Below are 17,915 nucleotides of genomic sequence, written 5' to 3' on the forward strand. Positions count from 1 at the left end.
GTTCAGTAATTAACTAATTTAAGATGTAATAAATACATCATCTAGTTAGCCGTAAAACTCGGTTAACTTCCACTAGAATGTCACCGCGCAACTTCTTTACCAACCAATTTAATCTTGCACTAAACAGAATTAGGGCTCGTCCATTAATTACAATCGACGTCAAAGATATGTTTACACTTTTGCACCTTACTCCTTTGTAATAAGGCGAAAAATGTAAACATATTTTTGACGTCGACTCTACATCATACAAAATGTCGATTTTTTAGACACTGACATATCCGATCCGTGTCGTATCTCTAGCAAATTTTTGACGTATCTTAAAGTTCGAATCAGGTCGATAAGCGGTAGACCTATAGCAGTTAGGCCCAATATTACAGGGTTATATGTTTCACTTTTATCGAAATGGAATTTGAACATTGTTATAGTGACATTAAGTCAAATTTCAACTATCTTGAAAATGTAACATAGAACCCTGTAATATTGGGCCAGCGAGTTGTGAATCGCTGTTACCAGCAGACAATGCAGAAATGTAATGTAGCCATAATATTTGTACTTAAGTAATACTAACCTTTGTGAGAAAATTTGCACTGTGATTTAAGTCTTGTAAGTTGGTTACTTAATGTAAATAAGTACAAATAAAATATTGGAATTATAATTTCTTTTCATTTTTGTCTACAACGTTAATCCTTCGAAAGGCATGGCCTGTCGTGTGCGCCATTGTGAACCTTCTCGCAATGCACGAAGGTTGATATTGGGCTGAAGCCACGCGCGTAGGGTTTCCCCACCTATCGATGCGGAATCGGCAAAGCCGAAAAGCTTTTATCTACGCAAAATAAAATAAATATTTATGTGGGGCTCCCATACAACAAGCGTGATTTTTTTTGGCGTTTTTTGCGTAATGGTGGTGGAGTCCGACTCGCACTTGACCGGTTTTTCGCTCTTATTGCGTAGATTTCTTATATTGGCTATCGGTGATTCCGCGTCGAATGTTGTGAGGAGACTCTCAGTTGACATCTTTGGGGGTCAAAGGGCCCTTTTCAGGGGCCCTGGCTATGATGCAATCGTTTGCGGAAAACGAAACGAAACGCTATCATTTCCAATATTTCCATACATTATACGGTATATATATAGTCCTCCTCATCGTTTTCGATGACGGCGACCCTAAATAAACATCATGGACGTTGCCTAGCGTGACCCCTTATGTGGCTGGCCAGGCCGAACTTGGTCTTAAATACTTTATTGCACGCGTGACAATAAAGTTGGCCAGCTGCGTTGAGCGTGTACACGTAGGAGGGCTTAGGTCTCTCTTTCCGTAATTGGCGTTTTGTGTCTAAGCTTGTAAGTAAGGAAGTAAGGGGTAACATTAAAAAATAAATATAACAAGCAAAATGTATTTACCTTTATTCTTACATTGTTCGTGAATAAGATGTTAATAATATAATAATGAATAATATACACCTTAATAAACGGGCAGGGATAGTGTAAAACATTATTTACATGAGTCCTTACATTACGTCCAAGTCATCACATTTATAATTTAATTTAGGGTTTAAAACAATAGGTGGGACACTTGGGGCTATTTTAGATATGGAACTATTTATCCTCCAGTTTATTAGTGTTATTTTATGCGTGGAAAAACACTAACTTTGCAGTACCTATATTTTTTTTGTTTGGATAATATGATTTGCCAGTGTTAGTGTAAGGCCTGAGTGGACGCTTGGAGCGGAGCGTTCGGCGGGGCGTGCAGCGTGGCGTCGGGCTCACAAGTGATTTGAGCAGCGTGCACTAAGGCCGCTCCTATATGTTTGCATTTGTTTAACATGCACGCCGCATGCCCCGCCCCGCTGCACGCCCAACCCGAGCGTCCACTCATGCCTTACACTTAAATTGGCCTCCAGCTGGTAGCTATCTTCGCTATGGATTTATCAATAAAATATGTATCTTTAATTAAAAAGCTAGCTATGAGAAGGTACAAACTCAAATAGCTCCATATCTATAATAGCCATCGTGCCCATCGTAGATGTAAAAGTAAACCTAAGTATGCCGTGAGCTTGTGTTGAGAGATGTGACCATATGGGCAATATATCCAATCTTAGAAATATATATCATTTACCTGTCTAAAATGAGTGCCGAGGACAGGCACTGATCCAACAAACAGATCTGTTAAAATGTAGTGCTAAAATAAAACTATTAGGTTGTAATATTGAATGCATGTATTTATTTATGTCCAAGCTGAACGGAGACGCCTCGCTCTTGCTTGGTCAATAATAAAGACAAACAAAATGACTTAGTTTACTTCTCTAGATTCATAGGGTTTACTCGTTTGTTGGTGTGTTACCTATATATACAGCACTAAACCCGGTTTTATGGAGTAAGTACATAGATGATAAATATAAAATAAATAGGTAAATTAAATAGGTTCGAAAGATACTTTTTAATGTCTGAAGGGCCAACCACACGTAACAAATATGTATGTGCATAATGGTATCTTGTATCATAAAGTAAACACTTGTAAAATAAAGATTTACTGCTATTTCAGAGCTATGCCATCACACCTCTCGTCACTTAAATTTTCAGCATAATGAACCCTACTTTCAACTTATTGGCGCAACTACCTATTTACGGCCCACAATTTTAAGACCCACATTCATGCTCGTGTTACGTTAATTTTTAAACTAGGTAATGAGATTAATGTTTCTGTCTGTGTTAGGTATGTTAAATAAGGGCTGGCTGCACCAATCACAATTGGTCAATGCCACTAAGTAATGAACTTTCCATACAAATTAATTTGGGGAGCGTTTTAACGGTGACACACAACTTGGTGCAGCCCACTGACTAAATACATCAGACCTTAACTTGTTTTAATACTTCATAAGCGCGCGATTGTTTTATGTGATAAACGCAGCGTTAAACGCAATGCGTTTGCCGCACAAATCTAATGACACTACGTTTTACGCGAAAAACGCAGCGGTAATTATTCCTACATTCCGTTGGTTGGACGCATGCGTTCAACGCTTCGTTTATCGCATAAAACAATGGCGCGCTTATGAAGAATTAAAACTAGTGTCCGACCGAAACATGTTTTTAGGCCGAAACCGAAACCGAAACCGAATGTTCGGCTTTGGCTCTAGTTTCGGCCGAAACCGAAACCGAAACTTTTGTAGACTTGTTAAAATCGTGCAAAAAATGACATAAAACCGCTTTTACACACATATTATGGGGCTGGCAATACCCAAATGTCCTTGAGATTAATGTTACTTAAGCAGTTTTGTAAGAAAATTACTTGAGTTAGACCAAGATAATTCTGCAACGATTTTGATAACACACGCAGTGCAAGTGTTATTTTAAACGTCAAAACTTCTATGAAATTATGACGTATAAATAACATTTGCACTAGTTGCACTGCGTATGCTATCAAAATCATTGCAGAATTTTATTGGGCTAACACTATTCATTCACCAGTCAAGCTAACATGTAGATACAGGGTCAACCATAAAAGCAACCAAAAACGCGAGCGCAGCGAGCGCGAAATTTTTTGTTAACAATATCGCGAGGCCGGGTACCGATCTTCACCTGGGCCTAAAAGTCCGAAGTGCCCCAGTGAGGCGAACTTTCATGCGAAGTCAAAGCCGTGCTTCAGGTTTCAGGATTAGTTGAGCACATACTCCAACCAATGTCCATTGTATTAAAAAGCGAGAGCGCAGGCCGAGCAAGGCGCAGCGAGGCCAAAGGCTAAGCTGAAGTAGAGGACATGTGGAACACAAACCAATGGTAAATTGAGGTAAAAGTGAGGCTAAGGTCGAGTATTCGTATGAAAAACTGTACTGGGAACACTTTTAAGGGATTTTTCTTCGTTTTAATCAATAGTCAGCTGTTCAGCCTCGCAAAATATTAACTATTGAGAAAATCAACTTTGCGGCACGAGTTGAGCGTAGCCTTTAGCCTCGCTTAATATTTGCCATTAGAGGTAGATAGGAAAATGACTGAATAAGTGAGTGAATAAGAGCGAAAAAGACATCGTTCTACTCGGGCCGAGCTGATACTCGGCCAACGCCTGAAGATTGAAATTAAAAACGCAAACTTATTTTCCTGTACTGAACAACAGAACATGCTGTATGCAGAATTTGATATTTGATTACTATTTGCTTTTCGGTGAAGGAAAAACATCGTGAGGAAGCCGGACTAGTCCCGATAAGGCCTAGTTTACTCTCTGGGTTAGAAGGTCAGTCTGATGGCAGTCGCTTTCGTAACAACTAGTGCCTACACCAATTCTTGGGATTAGTTGTCTATTGGAGCCCAGGCTCCCATTCCCATTGCCACCGCTCGGCAAAAATTCCGGGATTACGCGAGGAAGATGATGAGTTTTCTTATTATTCTCTTGCCCAGGGCCCAGTAACGTGCGACAGTGCTATCTCATTCACTCCGATACAATTAGACAGTGTGCGCAATATAGGTATTGACAGCCTCTTAAGACTGCGTCGACCGTCCAGTGGCGCCCTCATTAGTGGAATTGTGTTTTATAATAAACCAATTAATTTCTGTACATATACATGAATCAGTATATGTAGGTATTAATATTGTTGTCCTACTTATTCCCCAACTTTTGGTCTTTGTCCGAAGTACTATTTCGTATGTTTCGGCCTGGCCGAAAGGTTCGGCCGTTTTTTGGCCGAAACCGAAACTACAGCCGAAACATGATTTATTGGCCGAAACTGGCCGAAACCGAAACCGAAACCGAACCTTCGGTCGGACACTAATTAAAACAAGTTGAGGTCTGACGTATTTGGCCAGTAGCAGTTAAATATTTTTAATGTGGGTCTTAAAGTTGCTTAATAAATCATAATGATTACAAATCTAAGGTTACAGTTCACACGATTTTCAACCTATTGGCTATAATAATAAAGGTGCACTTACATTGTACGTGACACTACATAGATGGTCCTATATAAAATCACCCCTTGAAGAATATTAATGTACCGGGAAATATTGGCAATGATTTGATTTCATTTCAATGTTTAATATCTTGATGGTTTATGTTTATGACATATACAGGGTGGAAAAATAAGTCGGGCCCTGGAGGGAAAGTACCTTAAGGCGCTCTTATACTCGAGTTTTACGTTTTCAAGGGGGTGAAGCAGACGCGTGGCAGAACGGGCAGGCGGGCGCCCCGCGCGGCGCACCGCACCATTCCCGCGCAGCACGTCTACGTCCTTATTCTGACGACATCGGTATTCTGAATTATCAGTTCCGGGATTTTTAGTTCGGCAATTAATATTGAATAAGATTTATTAGTAAATTCGAATTTTGATGAGTACTTTAATGAAATTAAAAACCGGACAAGTGCGAGTCGGACTCGCCCACCGAGCCCACCGAGGGTTCCGTACTTTTTAGTATTTGTTGTTATAGCGGCAACAGAAATACATCATCTGTGAAAATTTCAACTGTCTAGCTATCACGGTTCGTGAGATACAGCCTGGTGACAGACGGACGGACGAACGGACGGACAGCGGAGTCTTACTAATAGGGTTCCGTTTTACCGTTTGGGTAGGGAACCCTAAACATGGTAGGTAAGACGGTGAGTGTACCTAAATAATTATTAATTATATACAATATGAGTGTATACTTGACTGATCATGTTTTTGTAAAAATCGATTTCGACTGGCAAAACATATTATTTTTTGGCAACCGGGTTTTTTAACCTAATTAGACCCCGCTGAATCCGAAATTGCCGGTTGCTTGATCGAATTCTTGACTGGAAGTGAGATAGTTGATATTAAAGGTCCCTTTTTTTAGTTTTTCGTAAATAACTCTTAAACGGTGGCGCATAGCAAACAATTTTCTTAAACATAAGTAATCTGCATAAAATTGCCTACAAGAAAGATTCCGTACAATTTTTCGCTAGGATCTATATTCAAAGAGATATTAAGGCGGGAAAGTTAATTATAATCACTTTTTGAAGGTCTCTTTTTTTAGTTTTTCGTAAATAACTCGTAAACAGATGCCAATATAAAAAAAAATTTGTTAAACGTTAATAATCGACACAACATCTTCAATAAAAAAAGATTTAGTACATTTTTAGCAGGGATCAATATTTAAAAAGATAATAAAGAGGGAAAGTTAATTATAATAAACTCTAAGGTTCCTTGTTTTTATTTTTTCGTTAATAATTTGAAAAGTATGACTCATAGCAAAAACAAATTTTACACAAATAATAAACATAGAATTTCCTACAAGAAACATGTAGAACACTTTTCGCTAGGATCAATATTTAAAAAGACAAAGCATCCGGTAAGTCAATTATAATCAATTTTAAAGTCCCTTTTTAGTTTTTTGTAAATAACTCGTAAACAGTGTCCCATAGCAAAATAGGTTTTTATGAATAAATAATCTCCATAAAATTTTCTGCAAAAAACATCCGAACACTTTTCTCTAGGATCAATATTTAAAACGATATTAAAGGGAAGAAAGTTAATCACAATCAGTTCACAGGTCGCTTTTTTTCGTAAATAACTCGTAAACCGTTGCAAAAAAATATTATACATAAATATTGAACATAAAATTGTCCACAAAAAAGGTTTTGTACACTTTTTCGCTACGATCAATATTTAATGAGGTATTAAAGGGGGTAAGTTAATTATAATCAATTTCCAGGTCCCTATTTTAAGTTTTTCGTAAATGACTCGTAAACGGTGGCTCATAGCAAAATAGGTTCTTAATGTTAATTAACCCCCCTTGGCTAAAAAGTGGCCTCCATGTTTAAAATTCATTTGTTTACGTAAGATGTCCGTCTTTGGGTCACGAATTTACATGCGTGTACCAAATTTCAACTTAATTGGTCCAGTACTTTTGAAGAAAATGGGCTGTGACAGACGGACAGACAGACAGACAGTCGCACGAGTGATCCTATAAGGGTTCCGTTTTTTCCTTTTGAGGTACGGGACCCTAAAAACTAAAAAAGTGACATGTGAATTGATTGTAATGAACTTTCTTCCTTTAATATCGTTTTAAATATTGATCCTAGAGAAAAGTGTTCAGATGTTTTTTGCAGGAAATTTTATGTAGATTATTTATTCATAAAAACCTATTTTGCTATGGGACACCGTTTACGAGTTATTTACAAAAAACTAAAAAGGGACTTTAAAATTGATTGTAATTAACTTACCGGCTGCTTTGTCTTTTTAAATATTGATCCTAGCGAAAAGTGTTCTACATGTTTCTTGTAGGAAATTTTATGTTTATTATTTATGTGTAAGATTTGTTTTTGCTATGAGTCATACTTTTCAAATTATTAACGAAAAAATAAAAACAAGGAACCTTAGAATTTATTATAATTAACTTTCCCTCTTTATTATCTTTTTAAATATTGATCCCTGCTAAAAATGTACTGACTCTTTTTTATTGAAAATTTTGTGTAGATTATTAATTTTTACAATATTTCTTTTATATTGGCCACCGTTTACGAGTTATTTACGAAAAACTAAAAAAAAGGAACCTTTAATATCAAATATCTCACTTCCAGTCACGAATTCGATCAAGCAACCGGCAAATTCGGATTCAGCGGGGTCTAATTAGGTTAAAAAACCCGGTTGCCAAAAAGTAATATGTTTTGCCAGAAGAAATCGATTTTTACAAAAATGTGACCAGTCTAAATTATTCAATTTGATTAATTTTGTAGCCTTTTAAAATATGTTTACACAATTTATTAATCGTGACTGAATTCCGGATTGGTTAGATGGGTGTGTGCCTTTGCTGCCCAACTTGTTATAAAATGACAATATGACGGACGAATGTCTGAAATGTCACCGTATTTAAGAATTATTTTGCTTTTCTTCGTAAGTATGTTGAAAAACATTGTGTGTATAACATATTTGCATATTTATACTGTGATTACCCATTTTATGAAACGTCCGCTAAACTAGCACAGGTCCGACGCTGACAGTGGTCACGGGCGTACTGGCGTGAGGAATAGGCGCAAGGTATTGCCGCGTAGGGTGTAATTTAGTAGGCAAAATGTTGAATTCATCAAATGATGAATGAAAAAATTAACGTATCGATAAAAGGACAAGCAATAATGAAGATTTACTTAAAAGCTATCGACTGAAGTAAGTTTCATATACATTTTCGTCCTAGTACTTCTAACATAAGGAAATAAAGACAGTGTTAGGCATGTTTTCAACTTAAGATTCTATCGAGAAAATAATGAGCCGTCGTATTTCTGACAAGCAATAACGTAGTTCAAGGACTGAAGTTAGACATACTAGAAAATAATGCATTATATCCTTGTAAAAGTCTGTAAATATGGTGACAATAAAGTGCATTTTACTACACACCGCGCCTTAAATCCTTAAGTTGGCTCATTTTACTTAAAGGAGACATTCCTTTATTTTTAAAATGAAATAAAACTTTGAATGCAAAGATTTTTCTTTTTTTCTTAAATTTTGCTTGTCTAAAAATATTCTTGAGTACTAAATATTCGATTTTATGGATATTTTGTACGACAGACGAGTGTATGACCTAATGTTTCTTGGAGAAATGTTATCATTAACATTAACTGTATCGACTAGTAGAAAAAAATAGCAAGTGTTTATTTTTTGGAAGTTTCGATTCTGGGTTCGATTCCCGGTCGACCCAAGCGAATTTAAAAAAAACTTTGAATGCAGTTTTGTTTGTTTTAAAAATAAAGGAATGTCTCCTTTAAGTAAAATGAGCCAACTTAAGGATTTAAGGTAGTTTCCCTCCAGGGCCCGACATATCTTTCCACACTGTATAATTAAATATTTTAGGTACTGGTTGGGCATGCATATTTATTAGTTTTTCCTGTCAAAGATATTAATATTACAAAGTACCTACAGAAAATTAGATACTGAAGTCAAACCATCGCCAGTACTCGATTAATAAGTTAGGTATGATACGATGACTAAAATGTCACGGACAAATCAAAACTTCAGGTTTTTCATGAAATACCTAAAATGACATAGTAATACACACATTACACTTAATATATTATGAAACTTATATATCGTATATAAGGCAATTTGAAATTATATTTACAATTTTAAAACTAAAGATGTGATAAGTTAAATTATAATAACAAATTATTGATATGCAGTAAGTAGAAACGTTTTGAGCCTTATACTTGCAATCACAGAGTATTAAATATCCAATAATTATTCGATTTTTACTCGACAACTTACATTTACAATTATTATGAAAAAACTTTAACATATTGCTTATATTTTAATTGAGTGCATTTAGTGTAGGTAAGTATACATAATGTAAATGTTAAATGCAAAAAACATAAAATTAATGCAGTTAATAAAGATGTACTTACCTTTAGTTTCAGGTTTAAACTTTTTTTCCAATATTATAGTTATTGTTATTTTATTGATATTAACCATAGTGTTTAAAGCACTGAGAATTGTTTTTCAAAAGGTGTTAATACATATTTATTTATTCACCTATTTATGCTTCGATAAAGTAGGTATGTTACATAGTCTGAAACCAACACCACTTATGTCACACGTATGTAATTAAATTAAATTCATCTCAATAAATATATATACCAGAAGGCTGCTGTACATAGATATAAGAATACATTATTTTTAATATTTCCCTGATATAATGGATGTATAGAAAGAATTATAAGCAAACTATATCTGTGATTTTTTCAAATGGCAGTGAAGGCATCTCGTGCGAAAGAATATGTACACAAGGATGTCGTAGAAGGGAGATTTAGAGCTATTCACACAAACGAGAAAAACTAAGCCACGATTTTAAGAGTTAAGTATTAGAAAATCAGTCTCAATGAACAGGCCATTAATTTCATGACTTTCATATTTATACTATTAAATATTGCAATTATCTAGCAGAAATGATGACTTACCGATAGGCCTTTAAGAACACCTTTTAGCGTTATTTTTATTTGAATATAATTATAAAATGACCGCTAGCGTTCGGTACTCTTTTATTTGGTTTTTCATGTTTATTATAATACCTTTTCAGTAAATAGCCTACCAAGATTTCCAAAGAAATTAATATTCTAGTGGCTGAAGTAACACCATTTGCTACTACATTGCTGTGACTAGTATGACGTTATATTCGTTAAGTTTGCTATAATAAACTGATGAAAAGAAAAACTAAGCACTACTCTTCGGTTTCAGACTGAATAGAATGTAATATGTGAGTTCTAATTTAATTTCATTTTATTTATAAACTAAATTACTGGCTATAAACAATTATTTATGTATTTTGATACAACACAAGCCAGTAGTTATTGTTTTGACATTTCAGTTGAAATCATCATACCGATTGAATTAGCGGCCTTATTATAACAGGCAATTATTTTCAGATATTATATGTGAAATAGTGATGATTTGTGCTATATCAATGGCCACTTGATCAACATTGATTTATTTATTATTCATTTATTTTTATGCATTCGTATAGGTACAGTCAACAACACTCCCAGCTGTACATCGGTGGACCTTATTACAAAAGGCATAAGGTCCACCGATGTACAGCTGGGAGTGTTGTTGACTGTACTAACCAAGTAGCTTCTTTATAAGAAAATTAGTACTGAAACATAACGGTGCAGCTACTAAGTTTGTATGTGTTACAACATCAACGTTTAAACATTATACATACCTAAACATTAAGATACAAATAGACAGTAAACACAAGCATTGGTTCCCCCACACAGTACGTCAGTCTTTGAACAGTCGAATCACAAAAATTATTGCTGGAACTGTATCTAACGACATTAAGCTAATAGCTACGACTTATGAAGATGGGAGAATAAACTTTTTTTGTCGCTTGTTGGTTACGGTTTCCTGGGTCACTTCAAATTTTGATGGCAGTTATATGTAAGTCCTTTCCATAATGAGTCATCTACTTAGCTTTTTAGTAAAAAATACGAGTAGTATAACGTTTTATTTAACAAACTATGCTAATTTTGTCACCCGACTGACAGGACAGAATAACAACAAAAAAAGTTTATTCACCCAGATAGTATCGGCCTTTGCGAAATTATCATCAAATTATTATGAATGATTATTCTTTAGATGCTGCTCTTCTGCGTTAACTTTTTTTAAATACATTGATAACGGTTTAAATGTTGCTGTTTTTTTTGAGCAATCGTAAAGGTCGATACCCATTCTTCTCCAATAAGGAAAGAAAAACACTTACAAAAACGTCTAAAATCGATACATGATGAGTATTAAGTCAATCTACTGTCATTTCATAGGAATATGGGTATAGGGTACACTACTGGTCTATTTAGGCTTCTAGTTTTGCGCTAATCGGGTCTAGTATCAGAATTATTACTACGAGTATATAAAACAATTTTAGGGCTAATAAATGTGACAACTCACATGAACTGAGCAAGAAGTTTTTCGGTGTTTTCATTAGCGAAATTTTGTCGAGATAATTTGTCATGTCATGTGGATTGTAACAAATTATTTTAAGATTATTACTTTAGAGTTAAGGCTTACATAGTGTCTATCCAGGCCACATGCTATGATAATGGATACGCTAATCACATTTTTTTTCTCGGATTTTTTGATAAAATAATTTAGAAAATGCACTACGGACATCTTCTTCTTACGAGCCTGTATTTCAAATGCTTAGTTTAGGTGTAGGAATCTAGACTAGCTTCAAACTGTGACTCCAATAAATATGGCTCAAACATGGGTAATTACGGCTATACTACTTTTGTGATTTAATTTCGTTCCAACTAAAACAAATGAATGTTGAATAACATTTATTAGGTAACTAGACATTATTGCGTTCTCTATTCTATTGGTGCGTCTGTTAAACGTTAAAGGTACTAAATTTAGCTATATTTATATATACTTACCATAATACACAATATATGTTTGAGATTACGCTTGTATATTAGTAATTGTGCATGGTATACCGTTAGTTTGGTACCTTTATTTCGTCTAAACGTGTCAAAGTATTTACATTTCTCTCGAAATCCCCATATTTACAATACTTATATTAAATGTATATACATAACAGCAAAAAGTGCGCAAAAACGATCTCACAAAATATGCATTTGAGCAATACGTATAATACATTTACAAAAGCATTTTACATAGTCAATAATCTAACGAACAGGAAATTATATTTAGCGGAATATTAAAAAATAAGATGAAATTAACAATACCTATATCTAATTATGACTAACCCCTTACTAATGAATAAAAAAACACCAAGTAGGTATTAATGTCTGTATCAATCAACTATACGGATGAACATACACCCTTGTTATTGCTATAAGACAATTATTTACAGTAAGAATCACGTATAAGTTCAAGACATCAAAAGTAGAACTGAGGAAAACGAAACCTCTACACGATGGTTATCTATATTTACTACTAACTGTTAAAATCGTCAACACTCCTGAAGAACCATTACATTATAATTATATCACATTAGATTAGAATTTTGTATACTCAAGTGTCACCAGACAGCTGTCAAAAACTTGGACATTGCCGAGTACGCAATTATTCAAACTTTCACCGTAACGCACTCTTATTGCTAATGTAAAACTGCACTTTATTCACGTAAACACAGAGTTCATTTTCAATCGGAATTATCATGGCATGTTGCCGTGCTTAGTATCCTAGTATCTTCACTTAACAAAGATCGATCGTATCGCCTCTGTCGGGCGATTTTAGGCCTCCCAGGTCCTAATAGAGGTGCTGATATCGCGTGTGTCGGCATTCGATTTAGGTCCTTCCGACCTTGTAATAGGGGTGAAGTTACGCTTGAAGATTCATCGCCTTCGTCATCTGATAACGCAGGGTAGCTTTCTTTCATTTTCAAGCTCCGCTCTAAACGTCGAAGGAATCTAAGCAATCAGAAAAGTCAAATTAGTATTTAGTATTTTTTTTATCGAATCTGCCCTTTAAATATGACAATAAAATAGTATGAGTAATATGAGGTTACCTAATTTGGTTGCTGATGGTCCTTAGTTTATTAACTTTGACAGGTTTTCGGGAGTCCTCCGTTAAATCGAGACTTGATGAGATCTTGGATGACGTATCCTGTAATAAAAATTACTGTGAGACAACCATAAAACATTTATAGGACGTATACACTTTTTTAACATCTGTTATACTCATGCTTCAAGAATGAGATGCTTATGGTAACTAATAGAGATGCAACGGATATTTGTTTGGCGGGATACCGGATACCAGATATTCAGCCTGACCGTCGGCCGAATATCCGGTATCCGGCCGCCGAATATTCGGCCGGCTGAACTATACCTACTTTTCGGATTTTCAGGTGCCCATTGTGCAGTTTTTGACCTGTTTCGTAGTGAACGTTCGCGCGGACTCATATTTAGGTTCGAAATAAGTGCGCGTGCAAGTGAGTGGAATGTTTAAATTGTTTTAAAATAATAAAATAGTACTTACGATTATGACCGTGACTGTTTCTTATTCCAATTTTGTTTACTCCAAAATCAAGCAATGTTAAAATCCGGTATCCGGCCGGATAGTAGGCCACTATCCGGAATCCGGACGGATATTAAAATGATGGCCGGATAGGCCGGATGCCGGATAGTAACCGAATATCCGGTGCATCTCTAGTAACTAAACTAATGAAGACTATTTACTATAAAAAATAGTTTCGAATGATTGAGTAGCCACTAGCCATACAGTATAAGTACGAGTATCATATTGTCAAACGATTTTTACGGAGTTTATACTACATATTAAAATAACATATAGGTTACGAATGTTACGACACGAGTAGGTATAGGTAGTAGGTATTAATGTTTTATGTAGATGTATGTATGTTTATATATGTAACATGTGTGCCCTATGTGGACCTAATACTAAATAGGTTTTTATGAACAACATGATGCGATATCGAGCAAGACGTAATATTACTTTGGTAGGTATGTTTTTTGGTCATTAGGGGCTGTCCATAAATTACGTCATCGATTTTTGACTATTCCCCCCTACCCCTAAAATCATCCAAAAATCATGCTTCGAATTACCCCGTTTCCTCCTACGTCATGCTACCATCATCCGATGTCCAGACCCCCCCCCCCTCTAACTTGAAATGACGTAATTTATGAATAGCCCCTTATTCAGCTAGTCAAAGTTTAGGAACTACAAAGAAAATTATTGATTAGCGTCCATTTAGGTAGAGACAACACTGAATTACTGTGAAATGTCTTGTGGCTATTAACAAATTGCATACCATTGTTGCATTGCATGTTATTGGCAACTTGCAAATTAGTAGGCACCTTTTCCCTGAAGACTGCACAAATATTCATGTAATATCACTAAAATTATACGTAAAATTGAACTCTTAATAACTTCAGATAACTACACTTCTTAATAACTACAGATGTAGTGCATTCATTATTTTCCATTGTATTTTCACGGAACGGAATGTCTCGGTGCAACAAGTACTGAGGTTGATTGAAGTAGCATGACAAATACGAACGGTTCCGAGAAAACATGGTGGAAAACAATAATGTACTACATCTGTAATTTACCTAAACTCTGACAAGTTGAATCGTGTTAAGGGTCGGTATGTTTTGTAAATAGTTCGTCAACAGACAGCTCCGCATGCAAACGCCAACGTATATGAAGGTTCTAACTTCATAGATCACCTCGGAACTACGGCATTTTTGTCTTCTGAGTGGTTTCCGCAACCTAGTCGGCTCACTTGGCTGAAAATAATATAATCACTACACACCTAGCCATTGAAACATAAAGGCGAACTAAGAAATAAAACAATCCACTACGCGAAAAGCGCGTATCATTTATTCAAATGTCGAAAAAAGGTATAAAAAATTGAAAAATGGTAAGTTATAGTTAACTATAACACTTACTACAACCAACTACAACTATAGTTATGAAACAAATTAAAAGAGCTGGTAAAATTAATATGAAAAAGCACAGCTCAGTTAGTAAAATGGAAAATATAGCGTGTTTTTTTTACATAATTTTAGAGATTGCTGTGCGAGTACATATTTGCTTTGGTCAGAAATATAGTGTCTAAAGTGCAAAAACAAAATTAAATTAAGTAGATAATGACATTATGCTTTACTATTACTATAGACAATTCGATATAAATAAACACTGTGAATGTGTATGTAAGTGTAACTATTGAATATTGTTTGAAACATTGGACGTTTGTTAAAATATCCCATTTAAGTGTTATGACTGTAACATATTGTAACTTAAGTATTTAACACATTCATTGCCACTAAGTGCTACGGGTTACGCTCGTAGCGCGTAGCCACGTTTTTGCCGTATGGAGTGCGTAGTCGCTACGAACAGTGTATCCGACAGTCGGGTTCTTGGCGCTGAATGTGTTAAAAGGCATACTATGGATTAAGAGTTTTATTTTAAAAACGGATTGAATGCCTATATCTAAGAATAAATAAATTATGCTTTTAAATAAATATACCTTATTCGATTGACATCTTATAAAAATGTATGCTTTACCTCAAACGACGCTATAATCACATCAGCAAAGTAATGCAATATTACAACCTCAAATCGAGATGGAATAAGCTCAGGAGACCTATTCAAACTTTATCCATTGTTTTAATTTGACATACCTTAGCGTATCTTGCTCGCACCAATAATATTATATCGTCAGGTGACGACCAAAACCTACTAATTACAACTACAAATTCATAGCTATAATCAACCGCAGTGATTTATTATTATTTTTTGCAATTAGTGAGTTTTGGATGTCACATAAAGCATAGAGAAATATAGTAAGAATAGAGTGCTCACTCCATACATCAGTTTTGTTACCAAACCGACTATTATTTTCGCAGTCAACATCTAGCATTGAGTAGCGGAATTATCAGTACCGCTACTTGATACTAGAATTCTCTAGAGTCGCGACTCACGAAAAATGGATTGAACAACAATTTACAACTAATATTACCTAAAAGCAGAAGGAGTTGAAAATAGAGTTCCGGTTAATCCGGTTATAATATTAGCTGAAAATTGTTGAGCATTAGACTTTTCGGTCGTCGGAACATCTATTGTCAAGTAGCAGTACTGATAATTCCGCTACTAGATGCTAGATGTCGACTAGGACTACGAAAATAATAGTTGTTTTGATACTAAAACTGATGTATGGAGTGAGCACTCTATGTATTTTTGTCTCTATGCCTAAAGCGAATGGTGTCAATATGTTAAAATTTTTGAAGTCAGAATAGGCCTCATGATCGAGACTAAAATTATTTGTTCACCTGCATATCCAAATCAGGCGGCAACCTCAGTTCCCTCGCGGAGGCCACAGAGGCCACTGAGGCCGCGGACACCGAGTCCTCAGAGGACGAGGAGGAAGGGGGAGCCGGGGCCTGCGAGCGCGAGCGCCGGCGCCCGGATTTTCGGCCTCGGCTCCCGTCGCGAGGCCCCGGCACCTGGGAATACATGTAATTAGACTAGAGATTCACCTTTTTGTGGTGACACATAAGACGTAGGTACCTAACTAAGTATCTTAGTGCTAGAAGAATTTCGAATAGGCCATGAGATTTGATACTATTTGTCAATTTTTTTATGTAGGTTTTAATTGAGTGTCATTTGAGATAATTGTCACAACAAGTATTTTCGGCGAATTTTAAAACCCTTGAAAAATTCAATCGATTTTGTCAAAAAAAGTATTTAAGTGTTATGTAGTTTATTTACCTCTAAAAGATTATGCATGGAATGCGGCATATGTGGCAGCGCTGACTTGGTCGTTCCCGTCGCTTCATGCGACACAGTCCTCGTCGTTCTTCTGTCTCGTTTCCTCCCAGACTTCTTCTGTGTGTTTGTACCTCCTTTACAGCTTGTCCCTTTCACACACTCTGAACTTGGAAAGTCGTAGAGTCCATCAGAATCGGTAAAAGGTAATTGTCTCCCGTAGAACTGTGGTGAGAATCGACCTAAGCTTGCCTTGTCGCTTAAGGGTGATTCGCTTCGGGAACTTACAGGGCTTAAAGGCCTGGTAAGATCAGTGAGTAAAGTTGGTGGTCGTAGACTCGCTTTCTCATCTAGCCCTCTTTCAACGCTCAAGCATTTGACGATGGAGCATTTAGTCACGCCACTGGGAGAACATAATGTTTGAGGCACGTCTAATTCTTTCAAAACCACTAGGGTCTCCATTTCTTTAGCGCTGGACGGTACATCATCTACCCTTTCATCTGTTCCTATGCCTTCGTCATTAGATTCTAGCAAAGGATCGTCTGACAGCGTCTCTGAGTCGGATCGTCCTCGTCTCCGTTCCTTGGAGTCATCATTCGACGACGCTGGACTAGAATTGGTTTTCATCAACGGCCGTCTTCTTTGAAAACAGGACGGTCCCCCACCTGACCCAGGATCTTCCATTTCAGACGGGCATAAAGGATTACTTGAGCCACATCTCGATGGTCCTGGGCTAGCCATGGAGCTGTATCCCGATGAGGAAAGATTGGACTCTGACGGCGCTCGTTCTCCTCTTGCTGACATGGAGAATGGGCTTAGATAACACATGTTCATTGTTGGAGGTGGTGGTCTTGGTGATAAAGGTTCATCTGATTCTTCGCTGGCGTTGTAAGTGACCGTTATCAAAGGAGGAGGTTGGAACTCTAGATGGGGCGGTGTTCTCCTGGGTGGTGGGGAGCCTGGGGATGGTCGTTCGATGGTTAAGACTGGGACTCGGAGGGATGGTGGTGCTGGGGATGGTGAGGACATTTCCCGCTCTGAGTCTTGGCTGTGGGTGAAGCTAGGGCTGGGTGAGTCTGTCACGTGGGTGGAGGGAGTGGGGGTGTCGCAGCTGAAGGCAGGCTGACGGAGCTGTGGAAATAAAACAAGTTTAATATACGATTCGAGGGACTATTCAGTTACTTCAAGAAAATAACATGTGAATAACGACTGTACCGAAATATTGGGAACTTATTATTTTAA

The 17,915-nt window shown here is 36.4% G+C and overlaps 1 protein-coding gene and 1 long non-coding RNA gene across 5 annotated transcripts in view; one reads left to right on the forward strand and one right to left on the reverse strand.

The window, feature by feature from the left end:
* Window positions 1-17,915, forward strand: part of LOC134795739 (uncharacterized) — a 246,170-nt gene that overhangs the window by 154,960 nt on the left and 73,295 nt on the right. The window lies entirely within an intron of this gene.
* LOC134795644 (uncharacterized) overlaps window positions 11,748-17,915 on the reverse strand; it is a 439,378-nt gene continuing 433,210 nt past the window's right edge. For 2 of the 4 annotated variants that reach the window (XM_063767546.1, XM_063767544.1), the window contains 5 exons: window positions 16,677-17,804; window positions 16,238-16,411; window positions 14,621-14,692; window positions 12,952-13,049; window positions 11,748-12,853 (listed from right to left, as the gene is read on the reverse strand). In XM_063767546.1, the coding sequence (XP_063623616.1) occupies window positions 12,586-12,853; window positions 12,952-13,049; window positions 14,621-14,692; window positions 16,238-16,411; window positions 16,677-17,804 (1,740 nt within the window). In that variant the 3' untranslated portion in view covers window positions 11,748-12,585. The remainder of the gene's footprint in view (window positions 12,854-12,951; window positions 13,050-14,620; window positions 14,693-16,237; window positions 16,412-16,676; window positions 17,805-17,915) is intronic. The other 2 variants (XM_063767547.1, XM_063767545.1) reach the window with 1 other exon arrangement.

Source organism: Cydia splendana, chromosome 12 (genome assembly GCF_910591565.1).
Source record: "Cydia splendana chromosome 12, ilCydSple1.2, whole genome shotgun sequence".
Taxonomy (NCBI): Eukaryota; Metazoa; Arthropoda; class Insecta; order Lepidoptera; family Tortricidae; genus Cydia; species Cydia splendana.